The 26,071-nt window shown below is 42.2% G+C and overlaps 1 protein-coding gene across 1 annotated transcript in view; it reads left to right on the top strand.

Moving 5' to 3' along the window:
- Positions 1-26,071, top strand: part of LOC124259052 (ubiquitin-protein ligase E3B-like) — a 48,100-nt gene that overhangs the window by 12,588 nt on the left and 9,441 nt on the right. The window contains 16 exon segments of the mRNA XM_046693129.1: positions 2,962-3,047; positions 3,965-4,047; positions 6,718-6,819; positions 11,429-11,553; positions 12,350-12,384; positions 13,544-13,573; positions 13,782-13,894; positions 14,267-14,415; positions 16,298-16,456; positions 17,025-17,274; positions 21,592-21,759; positions 22,350-22,449; positions 23,506-23,625; positions 24,665-24,742; positions 25,276-25,374; positions 25,923-26,030. Coding sequence (XP_046549085.1) covers positions 2,962-3,047; positions 3,965-4,047; positions 6,718-6,819; positions 11,429-11,553; positions 12,350-12,384; positions 13,544-13,573; positions 13,782-13,894; positions 14,267-14,415; positions 16,298-16,456; positions 17,025-17,274; positions 21,592-21,759; positions 22,350-22,449; positions 23,506-23,625; positions 24,665-24,742; positions 25,276-25,374; positions 25,923-26,030 — 1,805 coding nt within the window.

Below are 26,071 nucleotides of genomic sequence, written 5' to 3'. Positions count from 1 at the left end.
CACACATATGACACACAAAAAGCACACAACACATGGAACTTGACACATAACACACAACACATATGACACTCACACGGCACATCACACACACACACGATACATATGACACAACATATGAGGCATACACATATGACACATTATGACACATGACACACAACACTCACACAACACATGTAGCACACAGAGAGTAACGACCATGGGTACTTAGAAAATTGATGCAGATAGTCATTCAAGTGTTGTAGTGACTTGTGCCTGTTTTATGTTGTGAATTGAAATGTATCTGTGTTGAGTGACCTGTACTCTCTATATGAACGTTCTTTGACTCTACCGTTCAGTGTTGAGTGACCTGTACTCTCTGTATGAACGTTCTGTGACTCTACCGTTCAGTGTTAAGTGAGCTGTACTCTCTGTATGAACGTTCTGTGACTCTACCGTTCAGTGTTGAGTGACCTGTACTCTCTATATGAACGTTCTTTGACTCTACCGTTCAGTGTTGAGTGACCTGTACTCTCTGTATGAACGTTCTGTGACTCTACCGTTCAGTGTTAAGTGAGCTGTACTCTCTGTATGAACGTTCTGTGACTCTACCGTTCAGTGTTAAGTGAGCTGTACTCTCTATATGAACGTTCTGTGACTCTACCGTTCAGTGTTGAGTGACCTGTACTCTCTGTATAACCGTTCTGTGACTCTACCGTTCAGTGTTGAGTGACCTGTACTCTCTGTATGAACGTTCTGTGACTCTACCGTTCAGTGTTAAGTGAGCTGTACTCTCTATATGAACGTTCTGTGACTCTACCGTTCAGTGTTAAGTGAGGCGTACTCTCTATATGAACGTTCTGTGACTCTACCATTCAGTGTTAAGTGAGCTGTACTCTCTGTATGAACGTTCTGTGACTCTACCGTTCAGTGTTAAGTGAGCTGTACTCTCTATATGAACGTTCTGTGACTCTACCGTTCAGTGTTAAGTGAGGCGTACTCTCTATATGAACGTTCTGTGACTCTACCGTTCAGTGTTAAGTGAGCTGTACTCTCTGTATGAACATTCTGTGACTCTACCGTTCAGTGTTAAGTGAGGCGTACTCTCTGTATAACCGTTCTGTGACTCTACCGTTCAGTGTTAAGTGAGCTGTACTCTCTGTATGAACGTTCTGTGACTCTACCGTTCAGTGTTAAGTGAGCTGTACTCTCTGTATGAACGTTCTGTGACTCTACCGTTCAGTGTTGAGTGACCTGTACTCTCTGTATAACCGTTCTGTGACTCTACCGTTCAGTGTTAAGTGAGCTGTACTCTCTGTATGAACGTTCTGTGACTCTACCGTTCAGTGTTGAGTGAGCTGTACTCTCTGTATGAACGTTCTGTGACTCTACCGTTCAGTGTTAAGTGAGCTGTACTCTCTGTATGAACGTTCTGTGACTCTACCGTTCAGTGTTGAGTGACCTGTACTCTCTGTATAACCGTTCTGTGACTCTACCGTTCAGTGTTGAGTGACCTGTACTCTCTGTATGAACGTTCTGTGACTCTACCGTTCAGTGTTAAGTGAGCTGTACTCTCTGTATGAACGTTCTGTGACTCTACCGTTCAGTGTTGAGTGAGGCGTACTCTCTATATGAACGTTCTGTGACTCTACCGTTCAGTGTTGAGTGACCTGTACTCTCTGTATAACCGTTCTGTGACTCTACCGTTCAGTGTTAAGTGAGCTGTACTCTCTGTATGAACGTTCTGTGACTCTACCGTTCAGTGTTGAGTGAGGCGTACTCTCTGTATGAACGTTCTGTGACTCTACCGTTCAGTGTTAAGTGAGGCGTACTCTCTATATGAACATTCTGTGACTCTACTGTTCAGTGTTGAGTGACCTGTACTCTCTGTATAACCGTTCTGTGACTCTACCGTTCAGTGTTAAGTGAGCTGTACTCTCTGTATGAACGTTCTGTGACTCTACCGTTCAGTGTTAAGTGAGGCGTACTCTCTGTATGAACGTTCTGTGACTCTACCGTTCAGTGTTAAGTGAGCTGTACTCTCTGTATAACCGTTCTGTGACTCTACCGTTCAGTGTTAAGTGAGGCGTACTCTCTGTATGAACGTTCTGTGACTCTACCGTTCAGTGTTAAGTGAGCTGTACTCTCTGTATAACCGTTCTGTGACTCTACCGTTCAGTGTTAAGTGAAACGCATTAGTGTTAAGTGAAGCTGTACTCTATATGAACGTTCTGTGACTCTACCGTTCAGTGTTAAGTGAGCTGTACTCTCTGTATAACCGTTCTGTGACTCTACCGTTCCGTGTTAAGTGAGGCGTACTCTCTATATGAACGTTCTGTGACTCTACCGTTCAGTGTTAAGTGAGCTGTACTCTCTGTATAACCGTTCTGTGACTCTACCGTTCAGTGTTAAGTGAGGCGTACTCTCTATATAGAGAATCTCACCCGAGTGTCTTTTGATATCAAATATATCACCACGAGTTGATAAGGTAACAAAAATCCGAGGCTTGCCGAGGATATTTTTACTTTTATCAACGAGTGTTGATATATTTGATATCAGAAGACACGATGGTGAGATTCTATTTATCATTCAAAATCACTCTTCATTAGTTTTCAATGTAAAATGTACATCTCTGAACACAGTACTGCCATTAAATTTGCAGTGCAGCGATGTCATAGCATTGTGACGTCATCAAGGTCATGACGTCATAGCATTGTCAGGGCATTGTGCAAAATCTACTGTCAAAACAATATCTCCTAGGAGATATCCTCTGATCTCACACAAGCGATATCTCCTGTGGAACACAGTTTTGGATGATAAATGAACGTTCTGTGACTCTACCGTTCAGTGTAAAGTGAGCTGTAATCTCTGTATGACCGTTCTGTGACTCTACCGTTCAGTGTTAAGTGAGGCGTACTCTCTGTGTGAGTGTTCTGTGACCTCAGTGCCACGTTTCCCCCTGATCCTACAGTGCTGTGTTTACAGGAGAGGCCCTGACACCTGGCATGTCCCAGCTCTGCAATAACGTCATGGGTCACCTCAACAGTAAAGGCATCTACAAGATACTTCAGGTAAATCATCTCATCTCAGATGCTACACGTTCTGTTTTAAATCAAATTTAGAGCTATTATAATTTCGTCATATACCTCTGATTTTCCAACACAATATGTTTATCTCCTAATTGAACATTTCCTGTATCAGATATAAGTCATACTAAGTAGCTGATGTGGAGTTAGTAAATAGGTACACATGTTGGGTCTCGGTGTTCATAGTCGTGCCCAGCAGCTTATACTTGTCAGTACATACATGCATGCATATGTGTGCATGCACGCATGCACACACACACACAACACACACACACACACACACACACAACACACAACACACACACACACACACACACACACACACACACACACACATACATACGGCACATCATATTTTTCAATCTCAACTCCCTGGGGACATACATACTAGGCGCACCCAGTTAATGGGGCTTTTCCATTCTTACGAGGTACCCATTCACAGCTGGGTGGACTGGGACACAGTACTTTGTCCAAGTTCACTGCATGTTGCTGTACCCGCAACTGGGTGTTTGCACGTATTCATGTGGCCACCATCTGGTCATCTACCAACGGATTCGTGGGTTCCCTTAAGTGCACAGGGTTGTGTACTGTACACTAGGGGTTGTGACAACACTGAAAGAGTCTGCACACAATGTTGACTCCAAGGTTTTTTATACCCGGTCACAGGTGGGCTCGATCCCGGCACCTCCAAGCTGGCTGGATTACTAGCCTGGCGCCTTAGACAGCTCGCCCACCCCGCCCCAGTAGAGGTGACTTTATCACATGGTGAGAGTCAGTTACCACCCTCCCTTGGTGAATCGTCACCTTGTATGGATATATATATCATGAACTGCTCATCTCTCTGAAAAGTGAGACGAGTGAAATGTCAGATCATCTGTTTTCACACATTTCCTTGTTTACAGGGTCTACTGACACGTGGACTGGCTCGACCTAAGCCTGTCTTCACGAGAGCTACACTGACAGCAATCATTACCCTGGCGTTGAGGTAATACAGCAATATATGCTCAATATTGTACATTTCTTCATAATCAGAATAATATTATTGTTTTGTCGATATCAAACATGATTAGCCATGTAGTCTAGTTATGACTGGACATGTGCTGCTGGTTTCACATCGATGGTATTTGTGTGAGAGCAGTGTGGAGACTGACTGTTTTGTGTGTGTAGTGATCGTCAAAGGGTGATTCAAATACAGGGAATAGAACTTGAAATAGCAATAGCTAACATTGAGTTTATGCTTGACAATCAAAATAATTGACATTGGAACCTCTCTTGGACATCATGTTTGACTACCAGTCGTTAACATTGATACAGTGTTTGACGTGTAGTTGACATTGATACAATGTTTGACTTGTAGTTGACATTGATACAATGTTTGACTTCTAGTTCACATTGATACAATGCTTGACGTGTAGTTGACCTTGATACAATGCTTGACGTGTGGTTGACATTGATACAATGCCTGACGTGTAGTTGACCTTGATACAATGCTTGACGTGTAGTGGACATTGATACAATGCTTGACGTGTAGTGGACATTGATACAATGCTTGACGTGTAGTGGACATTGATACAATGCTTGACGTGTAGTTGACATTGATACAATGCTTGACGTGTAGTTGACATTGATACAATGCTTGACTTGTAGTTGACATTGATACAATGCTTGACGTGTACCTTGATGTGTAATGGACATTGATACAATGCTTGACGTGTAATGGACATTGATACAATGCCTGACGTGTAGTTGACCTTGATACAATGCTTGACGTGTAGTTGACCTTGATACAATGCTTGACGTGTAGTGGGCATTGATACAATGCTTGACGTGTAGTTGACCTTGATACAATGCCTGACATGTAGTTGACCTTGATACAATGCTTGACTTGTAGTTGACCTTGATACAATGCTTGACGTGTAGTTGACATTGATACAATGCTTGACGTGTAGTGGACATTGATACAATGCTTGACGTGTGGTTGACCTTGATACAATGCTTGACGTGTAGTGGACATTGATACAATGCTTGACATGTAGTTGACATTGATACAATGCTTGACGTGTAGTTGTCATTGATACAATGCTTGACGTGTTGTGGACATTGATACAATGCTTGATGTGTAGTTGACCTTGATACAATGCTTGACTTGTAGTTGACCTTGATACAGTGCTTGACTTGTAGTTGACGTTGATACAATGCTTGACGTGAAGTTGACATTGATACAATGCTTGACGTGTAGTGGACATTGATACAATGCTTGACGTGTAGTGGACATTGATACAATGCTTGACGTGTAGTTGACATTGATACAATGCTTGACGTGTAGTGGACCTTGATACAATGCTTGACGTGTAGTTGACATTGATACAATGCTTGACATGTAGTGGACATTGATACAATGCCTGACTTGTAGGTGACACCAAAGATGCATTAGACGTAAAACAGTGAAACAATCTGCATCCCTGGTTAATGGTCAACCATTTGCGGCTAGAACATATTCATGGGTTTACATCTGTACCCCATCACAAGCCCTCGTGTCTTTGCGAGGATTAAAGATGTTAAAAAAAAGTAAAACATTTGAGATGATCCGCGAATCGAAATGCTTCACAGTACAATACATTATGACAAGGCTGGACACTTCAGTGTACCCTACCCGCCTGCTTTGCCGATCTCTAAGCTACCATCGCTGCAATCGATTAAAACTTAATGTAAACATAATTATGGATCATTGGCCTATCAAGCACCACTCATGACACCTACCAATTCTTTATTGTTATTTCTGCAAGTCGATTGAAACCCGATTTTAACCCCCAACTAAACTTGCTTTGACCACACACCCGTTTTGTGCGGCCATATCGTCATCCATTTGTGTCAAGATCGTTTAGTTAAGAGTCAAAATCGGGTTTGAGTCGACTTGCAGAAATAACAATAAAGAATTGGTAGGTTTCATGATTGGTGATCGATAGGCCAATCATCCATGATTATGTTCACATTAAGTTTTAATAGATAACTTAAGATGGTAGCGTTGCGAAGCAGGCGGGTGGGGTACAAAGCAGGTGGGTGGGGTACACCGAAGTGTCCGGCCTTGTCATAATGTATTGTACTGTGTAGCATTTCGAGTCGGGGGTCATCTCAAAAAACACTTTTTTTAATCTTTAATCTTCGCAAAGATACGAGGGCCTCTGTACCACATTACCTTTGTTTCCCAGCAATCTAATCCTGGCTGTTGTGACTGGAGGCCTGTCATGTATTGATAGTAAACTGGGAACACTGTAGGAGTGAGTGAGTGAGTGAGTTTAGTTTTACGCCGCACTCAGCAATATTCCAGCTATATGGCGGCGATCTGTAAATAATCGAGTCTGGACCAGACAATCCAGTGATCAACAGCATGCACATCGATCTGCGGAATTGGGAACCGATGACATGTGTCAACCTGGTCAGCAAGCCTGACCACCTGATCCCATTAGTCGCCTCTTGCGACAAGCATAGTTGCCTTTTGTGGCAAGCATGGGTTGCTGAAGACCTATTGTACCCCAGATCTTCACAGGTCGAGCACTGTAGGAGGTGGTGGGAGGTTAAGATACTGTAGTGAAAATTCCTCTGATTAATGTTTCATTCATCTTCCTTGTCATGTGTCATGTTGCATGTGCTACAGACCCCTTGTGTCGGCCAACTTCTCCGACAACCTGTTGACGGTCTTTCTGCTGCACATCCTGTCTGTCCCGGCCATCATATACCACATCTCCCACACGGCTCACTTAGGAGGTGAGGACACCAGGTGTTGCAGCATATCTGCATGTACACTAGCTGCTCACTTACAGGATGCAGTTAGGACACCAGGTTTTGCAGTATGTCTGCATGGGCACTAGCTGGTCACATAGGATGGAATTAGGACACTAGGTGTTGCAGCATATCTGAATGTATACTAGCTGCTCACTTACAGGATGCAGTTAGGACACCAGGTTTTGCAGTATGTCTGCATGGGCACTAGCTGGTCACATAGGATGGAATTAGGACACTAGGTGTTGCAGCATATCTGCATGTACACTAGCTGCTCACTTACAGGATGCAGTTAGGACACCAGGTTTTGCAGTATGTCTGCATGGGCACTAGCTGGTCACATAGGATGGAATTAGGATACTAGGTGTTGCAGCATATCTGAATGTATACTAGCTGCTCACTTACAGGATGCAGTTAGGACACCAGGTTTTGCAGTATGTCTGCATGGGCACTAGCTGGTCACATAGGATGGAATTAGGACACTAGGTGTTGCAGCATATCTGAATGTATACTAGCTGCTCACTTACAGGATGCAGTTAGGACACCAGGTTTTGCAGTATGTCTGCATGGGCACTAGCTGGTCACATAGGATGGAATTAGGACACTAGGTGTTGCAGCATATCTGAATGTATACTAGCTGCTCACTTAAAGGATGCAGTTAGGACACCAGGTGTCACAGTAGGTCTGCATGGGCACTAGCTGGTCACATAGGATGGAATTAGGACACTAGGTGTTGCAGCATATCTGAATGTATACTAGCTGCTCACTTACAGGATGCAGTTAGGACACCAGGTTTTGCAGTATGTCTGCATGGGCACTAGCTGGTCACATAGGATGGAATTAGGACACTAGGTGTTGCAGCATATCTGAATGTATACTAGCTGCTCACTTAAAGGATGCAGTTAGGACACCAGGTTTTGCAGTATGTCTGCATGGGCACTAGCTGGTCACATAGGATGGAATTAGGACACTAGGTGTTGCAGCATATCTGCATGTACACTAGCTGGTCACTTAAAGGATGCAGTTAGGACACCAGGTTTTGCAGTATGTCTGCATGGGCACTAGCTGGTCACATAGGATGGAATTAGGACACTAGGTGTTGCAGCATATCTGAATGTATACTAGCTGCTCACTTACAGGATGCAGTTAGGACACCAGGTTTTGCAGTATGTCTGCATGGGCACTAGCTGGTCACATAGGATGGAATTAGGACACTAGGTGTTGCAGCATATCTGCATGTATACTAGCTGCTCACTTAAAGGATGCAGATTCTGACAATTAGGACACCAGGTTTTGCAGTATGTCTGCATGGGCACTAGCTGGTCACATAGGATGGAATTAGGACACTAGGTGTTGCAGCATATCTGCATGTACACTAGCTGGTCACTTAAAGGATGCAGTTAGGACACCAGGTTTTGCAGTATGTCTGCATGGGCACTAGCTGGTCACATAGGATGGAATTAGGACACTAGGTGTTGCAGCATATCTGCATGTACACTAGCTGGTCACTTAAAGGATGCAGTTAGGACACCAGGTTTTGCAGTATGTCTGCATGGGCACTAACTGGTCACATAGGATGGAATTAGGACACTAGGTGTTGCAGCATATCTGAATGTACACTAGCTGCTCACTTACAGGATGCAGTTAGGACACCAGGTGTCACAGTAGGTCTGCATGGGCACTAGCTGGTCACATAGGATGGAATTAGGACACTAGGTGTTGCAGCATATCTGCATGTACACTAGCTGCTCACTTAAAGGATGCAGTTAGGACACCAGGTGTCACAGTATGTCTGCATGGGCACTAACTGGTCACATAGGATGGAATTAGGACACTAGGTGTTGCAGCATATCTGAATGTACACTAGCTGCTCACTTACAGGATGCAGTTAGGACACCAGGTGTCACAGTAGGTCTGCATGGGCACTAGCTGGTCACATAGGATGGAATTAGGACACTAGGTGTTGCAGCATATCTGCATGTACACTAGCTGCTCACTTAAAGGATGCAGTTAGGACACCAGGTTTTGCAGTATGTCTGCATGGGCACTAACTGGTCACATAGGATGGAATTAGGACACTAGGTGTTGCAGCATATCTGAATGTACACTAGCTGCTCACTTAAAGGATGCAGTTAGGACACCAGGTGTCACAGTAGGTCTGCATGGGCACTAGCTGGTCACATAGGATGGAATTAGGACACTAGGTGTTGCAGCATATCTGCATGTACACTAGCTGCTCACTTAAAGGATGCAGTTAGGACACCAGGTTTTGCAGTATGTCTGCATGGGCACTAACTGGTCACATAGGATGGAATTAGGACACTAGGTGTTGCAGCATATCTGAATGTACACTAGCTGCTCACTTAAAGGATGCAGTTAGGACACCAGGTGTCACAGTAAGTCTGCATGGGCACTAACTGGTCACATAGGATGGAATTAGGACACTAGGTGTTGCAGCATATCTGAATGTACACTAGCTGCTCACTTACAGGATGCAGTTAGGACACCAGGTGTCACAGTAGGTCTGCATGGGCACTAGCTGGTCACATAGGATGGAATTAGGACACTAGGTGTTGCAGCATATCTGCATGTACACTAGCTGCTCACTTAAAGGATGCAGTTAGGACACCAGGTTTTGCAGTATGTCTGCATGGGCACTAACTGGTCACATAGGATGGAATTAGGACACTAGGTGTTGCAGCATATCTGAATGTACACTAGCTGCTCACTTAAAGGATGCAGTTAGGACACCCGGGGTCGCAGCAGGTCTGCATGGGCACTAGCTGGTCACATAGGATGGAATTAGGACACTAGGTGTTGCAGCATATCTGAATGTACACTAGCTGCTCACTTACAGGATGCAGTTAGGACACCAGGTGTCACAGTATGTCTGCATGGGCACTAGCTGGTCACATAGGATGAAATTAGGATACTAGGTGTTGCAGCATATCTGAATGTACACTAGCTGCTCACTTACAGGATGCAGTTAGGACACCAGGTGTCACAGTATGTCTGCATGGGCACTAGCTGGTCACATAGGATGAAATTAGGATACTAGGTGTTGCAGCATATCTGAATGTACACTAGCTGCTCACTTACAGGATGCAGTTAGGACACCCGGGGTCGCAGTAGGTCTGCATGGGCACTAGCTGGTCACATAGGATGGAATTAGGACACTAGGTGTTGCAGCATATCTGAATGTACACTAGCTGCTCACTTACAGGATGCAGTTAGGACACCAGGTGTCACAGTAGGTCTGCATGGGCACTAGCTGGTCACATAGGATGAAATTAGGATACTAGGTGTTGCAGCATATCTGAATGTACACTAGCTGCTCACTTACAGGATGCAGTTAGGACACCAGGTGTCACAGTAGGTCTGCATGGGCACTAGCTGATCACATATGGGATCAAATTAGGTCATCGGGTGTTCTTCCATTTTTGCATATAGAGTCTAGTCTGGTTACGATAAGTGTTTTGCGATGTGGTGGAATTAGGACACTAGGTGTTGCAGCATATTTGCACATACTCTAGCTTGGTTACAATGTGGATGGAGTTAGGACACCAGGTGTCACAGCATATTTGTATATACTCTAACCTGGTAACAGTAAGGTGAATTAGGACACCGGGTGTCTCATATTTGTATATACTCTAGCCTAGTTACAATAACTGTAATTATGACACCAGGTGTCACAGCATATTTGTGTATACTCTAGCTTGGTTACAATAACTGTGTAATAGGACACCAGGTGTCTCACATTTGTATATACTCTAGCCTAGTTACAATAACTGTAATTATGACACCAGGTGTCACAGCATATTTGTATATACTCTAGCTTGGTTACAATAACTGTGTAATAGGACACCAGGTGTCTCACATTTGTATATACTCTAGCCTGGTTACAATAACTGTAATTAGGACGCCAGGTGTGAAAACATGTCTGCATATATATACTAGCTGGTCATATAAAGGATGGAACAAGGACTAATTAATTGGCTTTTAACATGGCTGTTCAGCCAATCCTCAGGCATTTGTACAGTGAAATAGTGTGTGTTGAAGAAGCAGTGTTTTGCGATGGGGTGTATAGCTGGCTACATAATATAATGGTGGTTATTGCCCTTTGGGGTATGTTCATTCTGGTGAGGAGATGGAACATTCAAACTGGAAACTGCTGTAGATCTTCTAGGTGTTAAGCATGTGTGATAGATATACAGATATTGTTTGGTTCACTGACTGAGTTTGGTTTTACGCCGCTTTTAGCAATATTCCAACAATATCACGGCGGGGGACACCAGAAATGGGCTTAACACATTGTGCCCATGTGGGGAATCGAACCCGGGTCTTCGGCGTGACGAGCCAACGCTTTAACCACTAGGCTACCCCACCGCCCCGTTTGGTTCACAGATTTGTTGACCTTAACTTAACTTAACAAAAGTTCAACAAATCTCAACTTGCTTGGGAGCCTTTTTTCAAACCTTTGAATCAGTCAGATGTTAAGCCAACAATAGGCTAACACCATAAATATAAAACGCTGATTCATAAAGTGTAATTCATAAAATGTGTAAGTATATAAGTTCCTCCTGTTTTCAGTGCATGTCTTCACTGATCACACATCGGATCTTCAAGCGGTGCTTGGACCTGATGACCATTGAACAGAGTACTCGCATCATTTTCAACTCCCTTGAAGGAAACTATGCCCTCTGTCTCATGGGTGAGTGGTTGTACATAGAGTGATCACCCTTTGATGCAAGCCTCTGTATCATGGGTGAGTGGCTGTACTTTAGAGTAATCTCCCTTTGATGCAGTATCATACAGACCTTTGGGTTACACACCACCAAATGTTTTCCCATAGACTTCTATAGTAACCTTATAATTTTTGAAAAAATAGACAGGCTATCAACAGCCATTCCATGTACACATGGGTACACTCTGGCCTTTAAACTACCAGAAAAACAGAATATCAGGCCAACTTGTCCGGCTCATTTTGCGAGCACAGGAAGCGGAACACATCAAACCCAGCTCCGCACCAAATGTCACCTACTGGAAAATATCTGTACACACAATAAGCATAAGTGATGGTGATAAAAATAACAGCACTGAATACTTAAAATTGTGGTCAGTTTTAATTACTGGTTGCATATGCTTTTTAAAAACATAAACATCTTACACTATTTCATCCAATCACAGCTGTCACATGTCTCTGTCTCTCTTGACTTGTTTACATACGGACCGGCTCAGTGAGCAAGCAATACTGTTTTTGTGTAGTTGAACCTATATGTGAGTGGCTGTACTTTAGAGTAATCTCCCTTTGATATAGCTATGCTCATGCCAATTCTAAGCATGAAAAAACTGAAAATGCGAAGTCTCATGCCAAAAGATTTTTTGGGGTGTGTGTGTGTGTGTGTGTGTGTTTTTTTTGGGGTAGATTTGGATGAAAAGTCTAATAATTCATCTATTTTGGCTTTATTCCATTTGTGGTAGTAATAAACATTTTTTGGGTGTTTCAGCCAACCTGATCCACCTTGGATACACAGAGCTGGAGGTACGGTAGCAGTGGTGTTGATAATCATCCTGAAGGAAATCCAGCATGAGTTGACATCTGTTAGTCCCACGCAGATCGGGGTTGGAACTAGTATGCAGCCACCCATACTTGTTGTAAGAGGCGACTTTATGAATGGAGGGGCGGTGGGGTAGCCTAGTGGTTCAAGCGTTGGCTCGTCACGCCGAAGACCCGGGTTCGATTCCCCACATGGGCACAATGTGTTAAGCCCATTTCTGGTGTCCCCCGCCGTGATATTGCTGGAATATTGCTAAAAGCGGCGTAAAACTAAACTCACTCACTCACTCACTTTATGAATGGTCAGAAGTTATCACTTGTTCATGTTTGTCATAGTATCCTGACGACCAACATGATGTAGAGGTTAGAGCTTCCGCCCGGAGCACGGAAGATCGCAGGTTTGATCCCAGGCCACGTCATAGCAACAATGTTAAAATGGGGTACTTGTTGGTCCCTGCTTGGTGCTCAGCATTTATGGGTACAACAAGGACTGGTCGGTTCGGATTCAGTAAAGTGTGTCTGAGTGGGGTATTCATGCTTTACTGCGGCATGGTATCTCAGTGGGCTGGCACTATAAAACCAGCTGAAGTCTTGGCTAGTACAAGCAGCCACACACACACATACACACGCATGCACATCGTCATACGAGCGAATAATATTCCTAAGTAAGACATTAAACCCCATTTCACCTCACCTCATAATATCCCCATTAATCAAACAAAACCAGTTGCTGTGTGGTGGCAAGGAAACACCTCAAGGGTTGCAAGTTGTCCCCAGTTGCCCAGACCCGGCACAAGCAGTTGCACTGAATCATGGTTGATTTCTACAACACCCCACCCATGTTGTCTGTGAGAAGTGACTGACAGGATCGGATGGTCAGACTGGCTTACTTGGTATTCCATTTGCTTAGGTTAATGCTCACAATGTCAGTCACAGGATTGTCAGGTCCAGACACAGTTTATCAGTCTGGAATATGGGTGAGTGTGGCATTAAGCAACTGACACAATAAAGTGAAGTTTGTTCAACAAGTCTGAGATTGGTGTCTAGGGAGTACACAACACCTGACATGTGTTTGTTTGTTCAACAAGTCTGAGATTGGTGTCTAGGGAGTACACGACACCTGACATGTGTTTGTTTGTTACAGGGACTGGTGGAGAACACAATGAGCTTCATGGTAAGTGATGATGTTCCAACATATTATTTACCTTCACTGTGATGTCCCGAAATGTTCGTGGACACATACAGATGGACAGGATTGTAATAACGTGTCCTGCTTAAAATTTTAGCTTTCAAAATGGCTGTTTGAGTGTGTTGTATCTCGAATGAGACATAGCAACCATCCTTTCCCAGACGGTACAGTTATCGTGTTGACATGGTTTCAGATTGTTATGATCCGGCTTCTAGAGAGCTGTAAGATGTATGTCCAAAACAAGAGGTCAAACCTGACTCACTGGCACCCTGTCCTGGGCTGGTTCTCCCAGAACACAGACCAAAGGTGAGATCTGAAACAACAGGTCAGAGGGGAGAACTGTAATGTGAAATTTCCTGTTGTATATATCCTGATTAATAGGTAGAAATATTGTATATACCCTGATGATGTTGTTGTATTCGGCCGGCCTGCACTGCACGAGGCGATGAGCCGTAGATATATTGTATATACCCTGATGATGTATTCCGCCAGCCTGCACGAGGCGATGAGCCGTAGATATATTGTATATACCCTGATGACGTGATTCTGCAAGCCTGCACGAGGCGATGAGCCGTAGATATATTGTATATACCCTGATGACGTATTCCACCAGCCTGCATGAGGCGATGAGCCGTAGATATATTGTATAACCCTGATGACGTTGTTGTATTCTGCCAGCCTGCACGAGGCGATGCCGTATGTGGTGAAGCAGCTGCAGCTACTGTGGAGTGAGAGAATGATCCGTCTCTTGTTCTCCGTCCTACTGGAGTATGTGGAGACCACACAGAACAACTCCACGGTGCACTCTCCCAGCTCACCCACAAGAAGTAAGTCACCACAGGAACTCACCAACTAGTAGTAAGTCACCACTGGAGCTCACCCACAAGTAGTAAGTCACCACAGGAAATCACCAACTAGTAGTAAGTCACCACAGGAGCTCACCCACACAGTAGTAAGTCACCACAGGATCTCGCCCAACTCACCCACAAATAGTAAGTCACCACAGGAACTCACCCACTAGTAGTAAGTTACCACAGGAGCTCACCCACTGGTAGTAAGTCACCACAGGAACTCACCCACTAGTAGTAAGTCACAACAGGAACTCGCCCAACTCACCCACAAGTAGTAAGTCGTCACAGGAACTCACCCACTAGTAGTAAGTCACCACAGGATCTCGCCCAACTCACCCACAAATAGTAAGTCACCACAGGAACTCACCCACTAGTAGTAAGTTACCACAGGAGCTCACCCACTGGTAGTAAGTCACCACAGGAACTCACCCACTAGTAGTAAGTCACCACAGGAACTCGCCCAACTCACCGACAAATAGTAAGTCACCACAGGAACTCACCCACTGGTAGTAAGTCACCACAGGAACTCACCCACTAGTACTAAGTCACCACAGGAACTCGCCCAACTCACCGACAAATAGTAAGTCACCACAGGAACTCACCCACTAGTAGTAAGTTACCACAGGAGCTCACCCACAAGTAGTAAGTCACCACAGGATCTCGCCCAACTCACCCACAAATAGTAAGTCACCACAGGAACTCACCCACAAGAAGTAAGCCACCACAGGAACTCACCAACTAGTAGTAAGTCACCACTGGAGCTCACCCACAAGTAGTAAGTCACCACAGGAAATCACCAACTAGTAGTAAGTCACCACAGGAACTCGCCCAACTCACCCACTAGTAGTAAGTCACCACAGGAGCTCACCCACAAGTAGTAAGTCACCACAGGAACTCACCCACTAGTAGTAAGTTACCACAGGAGCTCACCCACTGGTAGTAAGTCACCACAGGAACTCACCCACTAGTAGTAAGTCACCACAGGAACTTGCCCAACTCACCCACAAGTAGTAAGTCGCCACAGGAACTCACCCACTAGTAGTAAGTCACCACAGGATCTTGCCCAACTCACCCACAAGTAGTAAGTCACCACAGGAACTCACCCACTAGTAGTAAGTCACCACAGGAGCTCACCCACTGGTAGTAAGTCACCACAGGAACTCACCCACTAGTAGTAAGTTACCACAGGAACTCGCCCAACTCACCCACAAGTAGTAAGTCACCACAGGAACTCACCCACTAGTAGTGTCACCACAGGATCTCGCCCAACTCACCCACAAATAGTAAGTCACCACAGGAACTCACCCACTAGTAGTAAGTCACCACAGGAACTCGCCCAACTCACCCACAAGTAGTAAGTCACCACAGGAGCTCCCCCCAACTCACCCACAAATAGTAAGTCACAACAGGAACTCACCCACAAGTAGTAAGTCACCACAGGAACTCACCCACTAGTAGTAAGTCACCACAGGAACTCGCCCAACTCACCCACAAGTAGTAAGTCACCACAGGAACTCACCCACAAGTAGTAAGTCAGCACAGGAACTCACCCACTAGTAGTAAGTCACCACAGGAACTCACCCACAAGTAGTAAGTCACCACAGGAACTCACCCGCTAGTAGTAAGTCACCAAAGGAACTCACCCACAGAAGTAAGTACTCACAATTCTTACTTTCATTCCAGCAACCTCACTTCTCCATATCACTTACACAGCTCACCCACCCAGCTCACTTCTCCCATTTTAATGACCCCTTTCATCAACCTGGCCCCCTCATCTATCTTACTCATCCATCCAGGCTGATATCGCTGTAGGTTGCTGACTTCAGTGTATACAATATTACAATATTAATGTTTGCAGATATCCTGAAGAAAGCCCTGGTGAAGGCATCTTCATCAAAGACCGTCAACCCCAAGATCAAACTGGACAGCTCTGTGGCCACTTCCACTTGCATGCCGTGTGCCTTGTATCGAACCGCCTTACAGACCCTCTCACAACTCAGGTCCGACATTCTTGGAGGTATGACACCAGCCGTCAGAAAGCTCCTAGTGGGGATATCTGGTTATAGGCGGCAACTATTGATTGGTGGCTCTAGCTCAGCACCAAACACTGGTCAGATGAAGCGACTGTGAACAGGCTACTTTTGATCAGATGATCAGGTTCTGTGACTTGCAGCTAGAATGTATATCACTGGATTGTCTGATCCCCATTTGAGGGGACCCATTTGAGGGGACCGTTTTGTAAAGTCCATGTCTCCATTTCTTAAACAGCTGAGGTCCATTATTCTTAATAAGTTATGAAGACTTTCCTTAGTTGAAACATGACCCTACTTAAAGATCTAGACAAGATATTTGAAAGAGGTGTGTATAATGTATAGCAAAGGTTGGCTATGGATTAGGAGTGCAGGGAATGAAACCAATGACATCACAGATAATTTTAGCCCATCGTCCTGTATCAGGAGTATTGCTGGGTGCTTCAGTAAATAATACACAACAAGCAAACTAACAACATCTACCTGATTTGAGTTGTCAGGGAAATAGTTTGACCTTGTAGTGACAGGTCATGTGTATGTCTTACATTTGTGCAGGACTAAGCTATAACGAGACGCTCCTGCCCATCCTGTGGCGATTCCTGTCAGACTTGGGCCCAAGTTGTGGTTTAAAGACTTTCCTGGACCTGTTGGGCCAAGCGCCCAACTCTACCATCCACCCTGTGTTCAGTCTCCTCACCCTCTTCTGTGAAACATCCAGCCATCTCATCATGTAAGTAGCTCCAGCCATCTCATCATGTAAGTAGCTCCAGCCATATCATGTAAGTAGCTCCAGCCATCTCATCATGTAAGTAGCTCCAGCCATCTCATCATGTAAGTAGCTCCAGCAACCTCATCATGTAAGTAGCTCCAGCCATCTCATCATGTAAGTAGCTCCAGCCATCTCATCATGTAAGTAGCTCCAGCAACCTCATCATGTAAGTAGCTCCAGCAACCTCATCATGTAAGTAGCTCCAGCCATCACATCATGTAAGCAGCTCCAGCCATCTCATCATGTAAGTAGCTCCCCAGCCATCTCATCATGTAAGTAGCTCCCCAGCAATCTAACCATGTAAGCAGCTCAAGATCTCCAACTTCCTCACCATGTGACTGCCTTGATTTCTGACTTCCTTGATCGCTGACTTCCTCACAATCTGACTGCCTTGATTTCTGACTTCCTTGATCTCTGACTTCCTCACAATCTGACTGCCTTGATTTCTGACTTCCTTGATCTCTGACTTCCTCACAATCTGACTGCCTTGATCTCCAACTTCCTCACAATCTGACTGCCTTGATTTCTGACTTCCTTGATCTCTGACTTCCTCACAATCTGACTGCCTTGATTTCTGACTTCCTTGATCTCTGACTTCCTCACAATCTGACTGCCTTGATTTCTGACTTCCTTGATCTCTGACTTCCTCACAATCTGACTGCCTTGATCTCTAACTTCCTCACAAACTGACTGCCTTGATCTCTGACTTCCTCACCATCTGACTGCCTTGATCTCTGACTTCCTCACAATCTGACTGCCTTGATCTCCAACTTCCTCACAAACTGACTGCCTTGATCTCTGACTTCCTCACCATCTGACTGCCTTGATCTCTGACTTCCTTGATCTCTGACTTCCTCACAATCTGACTGCCTTGATCTCTGACTTCCTTGATCTCTGACTTCCTCACAATCTGACTGCCTTCATCTCCAACTTCCTCACAAACTGACTGCCTTGATCTCTGACTTCCTCACCATCTGACTGCCTTGATCTATGACTTCCTCACAATCTGACTGCCTTGATCTCTGACTTCCTTGATCTCTGACTTCCTCACCATCTGACTGCCTTGATCTCTGACTTCCTCGCCATCTGACTGCCTTGATCTCTGACTTCCTTGATCTCTGACTGCCTTGATCTCTGACTTCCTTGATCTCTGACTTCCTCACAATCTGACTGCCTTGATCTCCAACTTCCTCACAAACTGACTGCCTTGATCTCTGACTTCCTCACCATCTGACTTCCTTGATCTCTGACTTCCTCACAATCTGACTGCCTTGATCTCCAACTTCCTCACAATCTGACTGCCTTGATCTCCAACTTCCTCACAAACTGACTGCCTTGATCTCCAACTTCCTCACCATCTGACTTCCTTGATCTCTGACTTCCTCACAATCTGACTGCCTTGATCTCTAACTTCCTCACAATCTGACTGCCTTGATCTCCAACTTCCTCACAAACTGACTGCCTTGATCTCTGACTTCCTCACAATCTGACTGCCTTGATCTCCAACTTCCTCACAAACTGACTGCCTTGATCTCCAACTTCCTCACCATCTGACTGCCTTGATCTCTGACTTCCTCACCATCTGACTGCCTTGATCTCCAACTTCCTCACAAACTGACTGCCTTGATCTCTGACTTCCTCGCCATCTGACTTCCTCACAATCTGACTGCCTTGATCTCTGACTTCCTCACAATCTGACTGCCTTGATTTCTGACTTCCTTGATCTCTGACTTCCTCACAATCTGACTGCCTTGATCTCCAACTTCCTCACCATCTGACTGCCTTGATTTCTGACTTCCTTGATCTCTGACTTCCTCACAATCTGACTGCCTTGATTTCTGACTTCCTTGATCTCTGACTTCCTCACCATCTGACTTCTTTGATCTCTGACTTAACAATAATAATAACAATAATAATAACAATAATAATAACAACAATAACAATAATATAATAATAATAATAATAATAATAATAATAATAATAATAATAATAATAATAATAATAATAATAATAATAATAATAATAATAATAATAATAATAATAATAATAATAATAATAATAATAATAATAATAATAATAATAATAATAATAATAATAATAATAATAATAATAATAATAATAATAATAATAATAATAATAATAATAATAATAATAATAATAATAATAATAATAATAATAATAATAATAATAATAATAATAATAATAATAATAATAATAATAATAATAATAATAATAATAATAATAATAATAATAATAATAATAATAATAATAATAATAATAATAATAATAATAATAATAATAATAATAATAATAATAATAATAATAATAATAATAATAATAATAATAATAATAATAATAATAATAATAATAATAATAATAATAATAATAATAATAATAATAATAATAATAATAATAATAATAATAATAATAATAATAATAATAATAATAATAATAATAATAATAATAATAATAATAATAATAATAATAATAATAATAATAATAATAATAATAATAATAATAATAATAATAATAATAATAATAATAATAATAATAATAATAATAATAATAATAATAATAATAATAATAATAATATAATAATAATAATAATAATAATAATAATAATAATAATAATAATAATAATCCATAATAATAATAATAATATAATAATATAATAATAATAATAATAATAATAATAACACAATAATAATATCCATCAATAATAATAAATAATAATAATATAATAACAAATAACAATATCCAATAATAACAATAATAATAATAATAATAATAATAATCAATAATAATAATAACAATATCCAATAATAATAACACAATAATAATAATCCATCATAATAACACAATAACAATATCCATCATAATAACACAATAACAATATCCATCATAATAACACAATAATCATAATAACACAATCCCATCATAATAACACAATAACAATATCCATCATAATAACACAATAACAATATCCACCAATAATAACATAACAATAACAATATCCACCATAATAACACAATAACAATATCCACCATAATAACACAATAACAATATCCACCATAATAACACAATATCCACCATAATAACAATATCCATCATAATAACACAATAACAATATCCACCATAATAACACAATAACAATATCCATCATAATAACACAATAACAATATCCATCCATCATAATAACACAATAACAGGTATCCATATATAACACAATAACAATATCCACCATAATAACACAATAACAATATCCACAATAACACAATAACAATATCCATCATAATAACACAATAACAATATCCAATAATAACAATAACAATATCCAATAATAACACAATAACAATATCCATCATAATAACACAATAACAATATCCATCATAATAACACAATAACAATATCCATCATAATAACACAATAACAATATCCATCATAATAACACAATAACAATATCCATCATAATAACACAATAACAATATCCATCATAATAACACAATAACAATATCCACCATAATAATAAATAACAATATCAATAACACAATAACAATATCCATCATAATAACACAATAACAATATCCACCATAATAACACAATAACAATATCCACCATAATAACACAATAACAATATCCATCATAATAACACAATAACAATATCCACCATAATAACACAATAACAATATCCATCATAATAACACAATAACATCCACCATCAAATAACACAATAACAATATCCACCATAATAACACAATAACAATATCCACCATAATAACACAATAACAATATCCACCATAATAACACAATAACAATATCCACCATAATAACACAATAACAATATCCACCATAATAACAATAACAATATCCACCATAATAACAATAACAATATCCACCATAATAACACAATAACAATATCCACCATAATAACACAATAACAATATCCACCATAATAACACAATAACAATATCCACCATAATAACACAATAACAATATCCACCATAATAACACAATAACAATATCCATCATAATAACACAATAACAATATCCACCATAATAACACAATAACAATATCCACCATAATAACACAATAACAATATCCACCATAATAACACAATAACAATATCCACCATAATAACACAATAACAATATCCATCATAATAACACAATAACAATATCCATCACAACAATAATAACACAATAACAATACATTCAACTGTTCCTCAGCAACATATGATCATAGTGAAATAACAATAAAAATAACACAATCAGTGAATTTCAAGCAATAAAAACTCAGTGAATTTGCGGATTTGACTGTTCCTTGTTGTAGTGCTGTGTGTTGACCTAAGTGAGCATTGATGAGTTCTCACTGACACTGTGTTAATGTATATGGTGCGATGTTCCAGACATCCAGACTGCAGGCTGGAGCGATGTGTTCTCCTCCTCCTGGAACCTGCTGATGATCCTCCATGAGCGAGATGCACGCCGCAGCTACACACAGAGTCACCACTGGCTGGTCAGGTCCGTGTCATGGAGCACCATGCAGCTGATTAATCAGCAAACTTGAAACTCCACAGACTGCTTCTCATTAATTTCTTGTAAATCTCTCTTCCCGTGAATATCTGGGTTAGAATTGGTCTAATTGGTTAGCTTTACGTAAGAAGGGATAAACGGGATTGGATGGTAAGCCTTGCTGACTGGGTTGACACATGTCATCATATCCCAATTGAGTAGATCGATGTTCATACTGTTATCACTGGATTGTCTGGTCCAGACTCGATTATTTAGACCGACGCTGTATAGCTGGAATATTGCTGAGTGTGTGGTTAAACAACAACCAAACCTATCTCTTTGTTAAGCTCATGAGTGGACAAAGTCCTCTAAGGTAAGTTCTCTGTACAGAGTTACATCCCTTAGGTGTGTCAGGAGTTTATGATGGTAGGTTCAAATCTCTCAGATTTACCCTTATTACAGCACTTTGTTTTCAGCAAGAATTCATCAAAGTATTGAATCTGAGTCAGTTCTGGTTCTTCTCCTTTAGGCTGTCATGTTAAGCATTTTTCAGTTGGAGTTGTGTTTTGAGCCGGAGCGTGTATGTTTGGTTGCTGCAGGGATATGAAGGCAAGTCAGTTCATGGGGGAGCTGGAGAGAGGCAGGAAGACTGTACAGTTCCTTATGCAGAAAGTGCCCCATATCATTCCATTCCATGAGGTAAGGGGCAAGTAGGACAGGCTGCTTGAATTGATCTGTAGGTTTGCCATAGTGGTGAATGACAGAACCTGATTCGTGGACAATGGTAATTAAGCACTGATAGGTGCTTATCACCTAAAATTATTGTTTTTAGTTATGTAGCTGGCTTCCATGTCATCATTATCATCAGTCAGTGCCATTATCCCCCCTTGCCACCAGTTGACGAATACCTATCAGTGCTTGATTACATATTGTCAACTACCTGTCAGTGCTTAATTAGCGATTGTGCACAACCGATGAGTGCTTAATTACCCATTGTCCACTAACTGTCAGTGCTTAATTACACATTGTCCATTACCTATTAGTACTCAATTATCCATAACCAGTACCTCTCAGTGCTTGATTACCCATTGTCCAGTACGTATCAGTACTCAATTATCCATTGTCCAGTACCTCTCAGTGCTTAATGACCCATTATCCACTTAAGATCACTGCTTACTTACCCATTGTCCACTACCTATCAGTGCTTAATTACCATTGCCCACTAATTATCAGTACTTAATTACCCATTGTCCAGTACCTGTCAGAACTCAATTACCCATTGTTCACTACCTGTCAGTGCTTCATTACCCATTACCCATTGTCTGTTACCTATGAGTACTCAATTGCCCATTGTCCAGTACCTGTCAGTGCTTGATTACCCTTTGTCCAGTACATATCACTGCTTAATTCCCCATTGTTCACTGCCCATCAGTGCTTGATTGCCCATTGTCCAATACCTATCAGTGCTTGATTGCCCATCAATGTTATTTCTCCTCCAAATCAATACATACACCCGGGAGTTACTCCCATGCCAACAAAATAGTTCATCAGGACGCTGATCTGTGTGTAAAATACACTCGTAAACTTGGCATTTCTTTCAGGGAGTTATATTATTCTGCAAGAATGTGGCTACTGGGCTGTATGTAAAGTAGACTTGTAATCTTGGTGTTTGTTTCAGGGAGTTATATTATTCCGTAAGAATGTGGCTACTGGTCTGTATGTAAAGTAGACATGTAATCTTGGTGTTTGTTTCAGAGAGTTATATTATTCCGTAAGAATGTGTCAAAGGAGAAGGATGCACTGGGTCTGACAGAGTCGGTGTGCACCTCCCCCCAGTCGACACTCATCACTGTGCATAGAAGCCGCATCGTTGAGGTATGGTATAGGGCTTGTGTTGTTGATGTAATGGTTTAGGGATGGCATCGTTGAGGTACGGGTGTAGGGCTAATATCCGTGAGGGTTGGGTGAAGGGCTGGCATCTTTGTGGTTTGGGTGAAGGGCTGGCATCTTTGAGGTTTGGGTGAAGAGATGGCATCCTTGAGGTAAAGGTGAAGGGCTGGCATCTTTGAGGTAAGGGTGAAGGGATGGCATCCTTGAGGTAAGGGTGAAGGGATGGCATCCTTGAGGTAAGGGTGAAGGGCTGGCATCTTTGATTTATGGGTGAAGGGATGGCATCCTTGAGGTAAGGGTGAAGGGCTGGCATCCTTCAGGTAAGGGTGAAGGGATGGCATCCTTGAGGTAAGGGTGAAGGGATGGCATCGTTGAGATATGGGTGAAGGGCTGGCATCCTTGAGGTAAGGGTGAAGGGTTGGCATCTTTGAGGGAAGGGTGAAGGGCTGGCATCTTTGAGGTAAGGGTGAAGGGCTGGCATCTTTGTGGTTTGGGTGAAGGGCTGGCATCTTTGAGGTTTGGGTGAAGAGATGGCATCCTTGAGGTGTGGGTGAAGGGCTGGCATCTTTGAGGTAAGGGTGAAGGGATGGCATCCTTGAGGTAAGGGTGAAGGGGTGGCATCCTTGAGGTAAGGGTGAAGGGATGGCATCTTTGATTTTTGGGTGAAGGGATGGCATCCTTGAGGTAAGGGTGAAGGGCTGGCATCCTTGAGGTTTGGGTGAAGGGCTGGCATCGTTGAGGTAAGGGTGAAGGGCTGGTATCGTTGAGGTAAGGGTGAAGGACTGGCATCTTTGAGGTTTGGGTGAAGGGCTGGAATCCTTGAGGTGTGGGTGAAGGGCTGGTATCGTTGAGGTTTGGGTGAAGGGCTGGTATCGTTGAGGTAAGGGTGAAGGGCTGGCATCTTTGAGGTTTGGGTGAAGGGCTGGCATCCTTGAGGTAAGGGTGAAGGGCTGGCATTGTTGAGGTTTCTGTTTTTTATTTTATTGTGTGTGTTGGTGAGTGTTTGCTGGTGTTTGTGTTCCAGGACGGGTATCGGCAGCTGGCCCAGCTCCCATCACGAGCTATGAAGGGGGTCATCAGGGTCAAGTTCATCAATGAACAGGTCAGGGACATCATATATATGAGGTAGACAAAAATAATGTTGTGGCTCCGATTACACATCTTTAAAATTTAGGGTAGATAGGTAGAATTTTTCCATTTTTTTTAGACATAAAGTACAAACTAATAAATAGCACATTTATCAATAAGTAGTCATTTATTCAATGAAGTTTCAGATTGAGATTCCTAGCACTAGACCGATGTCCATCGGTGCCAGGTAAACACGATGGTATCTGAAAGCTTATTTTATACATCCCACTAGAAAACATAGCATCGGCACCAGAATTCAAGGGTAGGTTTGGTAATCGGAACCACAACATTTGTTTTTTAGGCCTGAAGTAAATCACTGAGATCTGTTGATGACAACCTTTTCGTAATTGGATGTCAGTTAGTTATCAGTAATATTGATAAGTTTGAATTTCCCAACTGGCGTCTGTTTAATTGCATTAAATTTCTTGGTCATTTGGACCTTTGATGGCTCTTCTGGTAACCTGAACACAAAGACTCATGACATATCTCACTGTGTGTCTCACTTAGGGCCTGGATGAGGCTGGTATCGACCAGGATGGAGTGTTTAAGGAGTTCCTGGAAGAGACCATCGCCAGAGTGTTTGATCCTGCTCTCAATCTGTTTAAGGTCAGTGGGCTGAGATGTGGGACTTATTGAATACTTTGGCAATCTCATTATCTAGCTGTCAGTTGACCTACAAGTGCCTGTAATTGTGACAACCAATGACCTTTACAGGTCACAGTGATAATGCTGGAATACTGTTGCTGCAGCTGTCAATATATGTTTAGAACTTAACCGCATAAACTTAAGTTTTCACACCGATCGAGTAAGAACATGTCTCAATGAGTGTGGTTGCTGGCCACACAGACTTCCAACAGGGAGCCAAGAATAGGTGCAGGGATTCGATTCTTAACCCAGTAACCCACTCTTGTTGTAAGAGGCGACCAACGGGATCAGGTGGTCAGGCTCGCTGACTTGGTTGACAACATGTCATCGGTTCCCAATGTGTGTATATCGATGTTCATGCTGTTGATCATGGATTGTCTGGTCCAGACTTGATTATAAATTTACAGACCAACGCCGTATACCTGGAATATTGCTGAATGCGGTGTTAAACACAAACCGACCTACTATTCTGAGCAGACTCCCCACTGTATTGTCTGTCTGTTTTGCAGGTGACGAGCGAGCAGAAGCTATACCCCTCGTCCACCTCCTACATCCAGGAGAACCACTTGGCTCTGTTTGAGTTTGTGGGCAAGATGCTGGCCAAGGCCCTCTATGAGGTGGGTACAGCAACTGTAACATGCAGTTAGTCTTTTCAGTT

Source organism: Haliotis rubra, unplaced genomic scaffold (genome assembly GCF_003918875.1).
Source record: "Haliotis rubra isolate DU_JTF1 unplaced genomic scaffold, ASM391887v1 Scf709, whole genome shotgun sequence".
Lineage (NCBI taxonomy): Eukaryota > Metazoa > Mollusca > Gastropoda > Lepetellida > Haliotidae > Haliotis > Haliotis rubra.
This window is presented reverse-complemented; position numbering and strand designations above follow the sequence as displayed.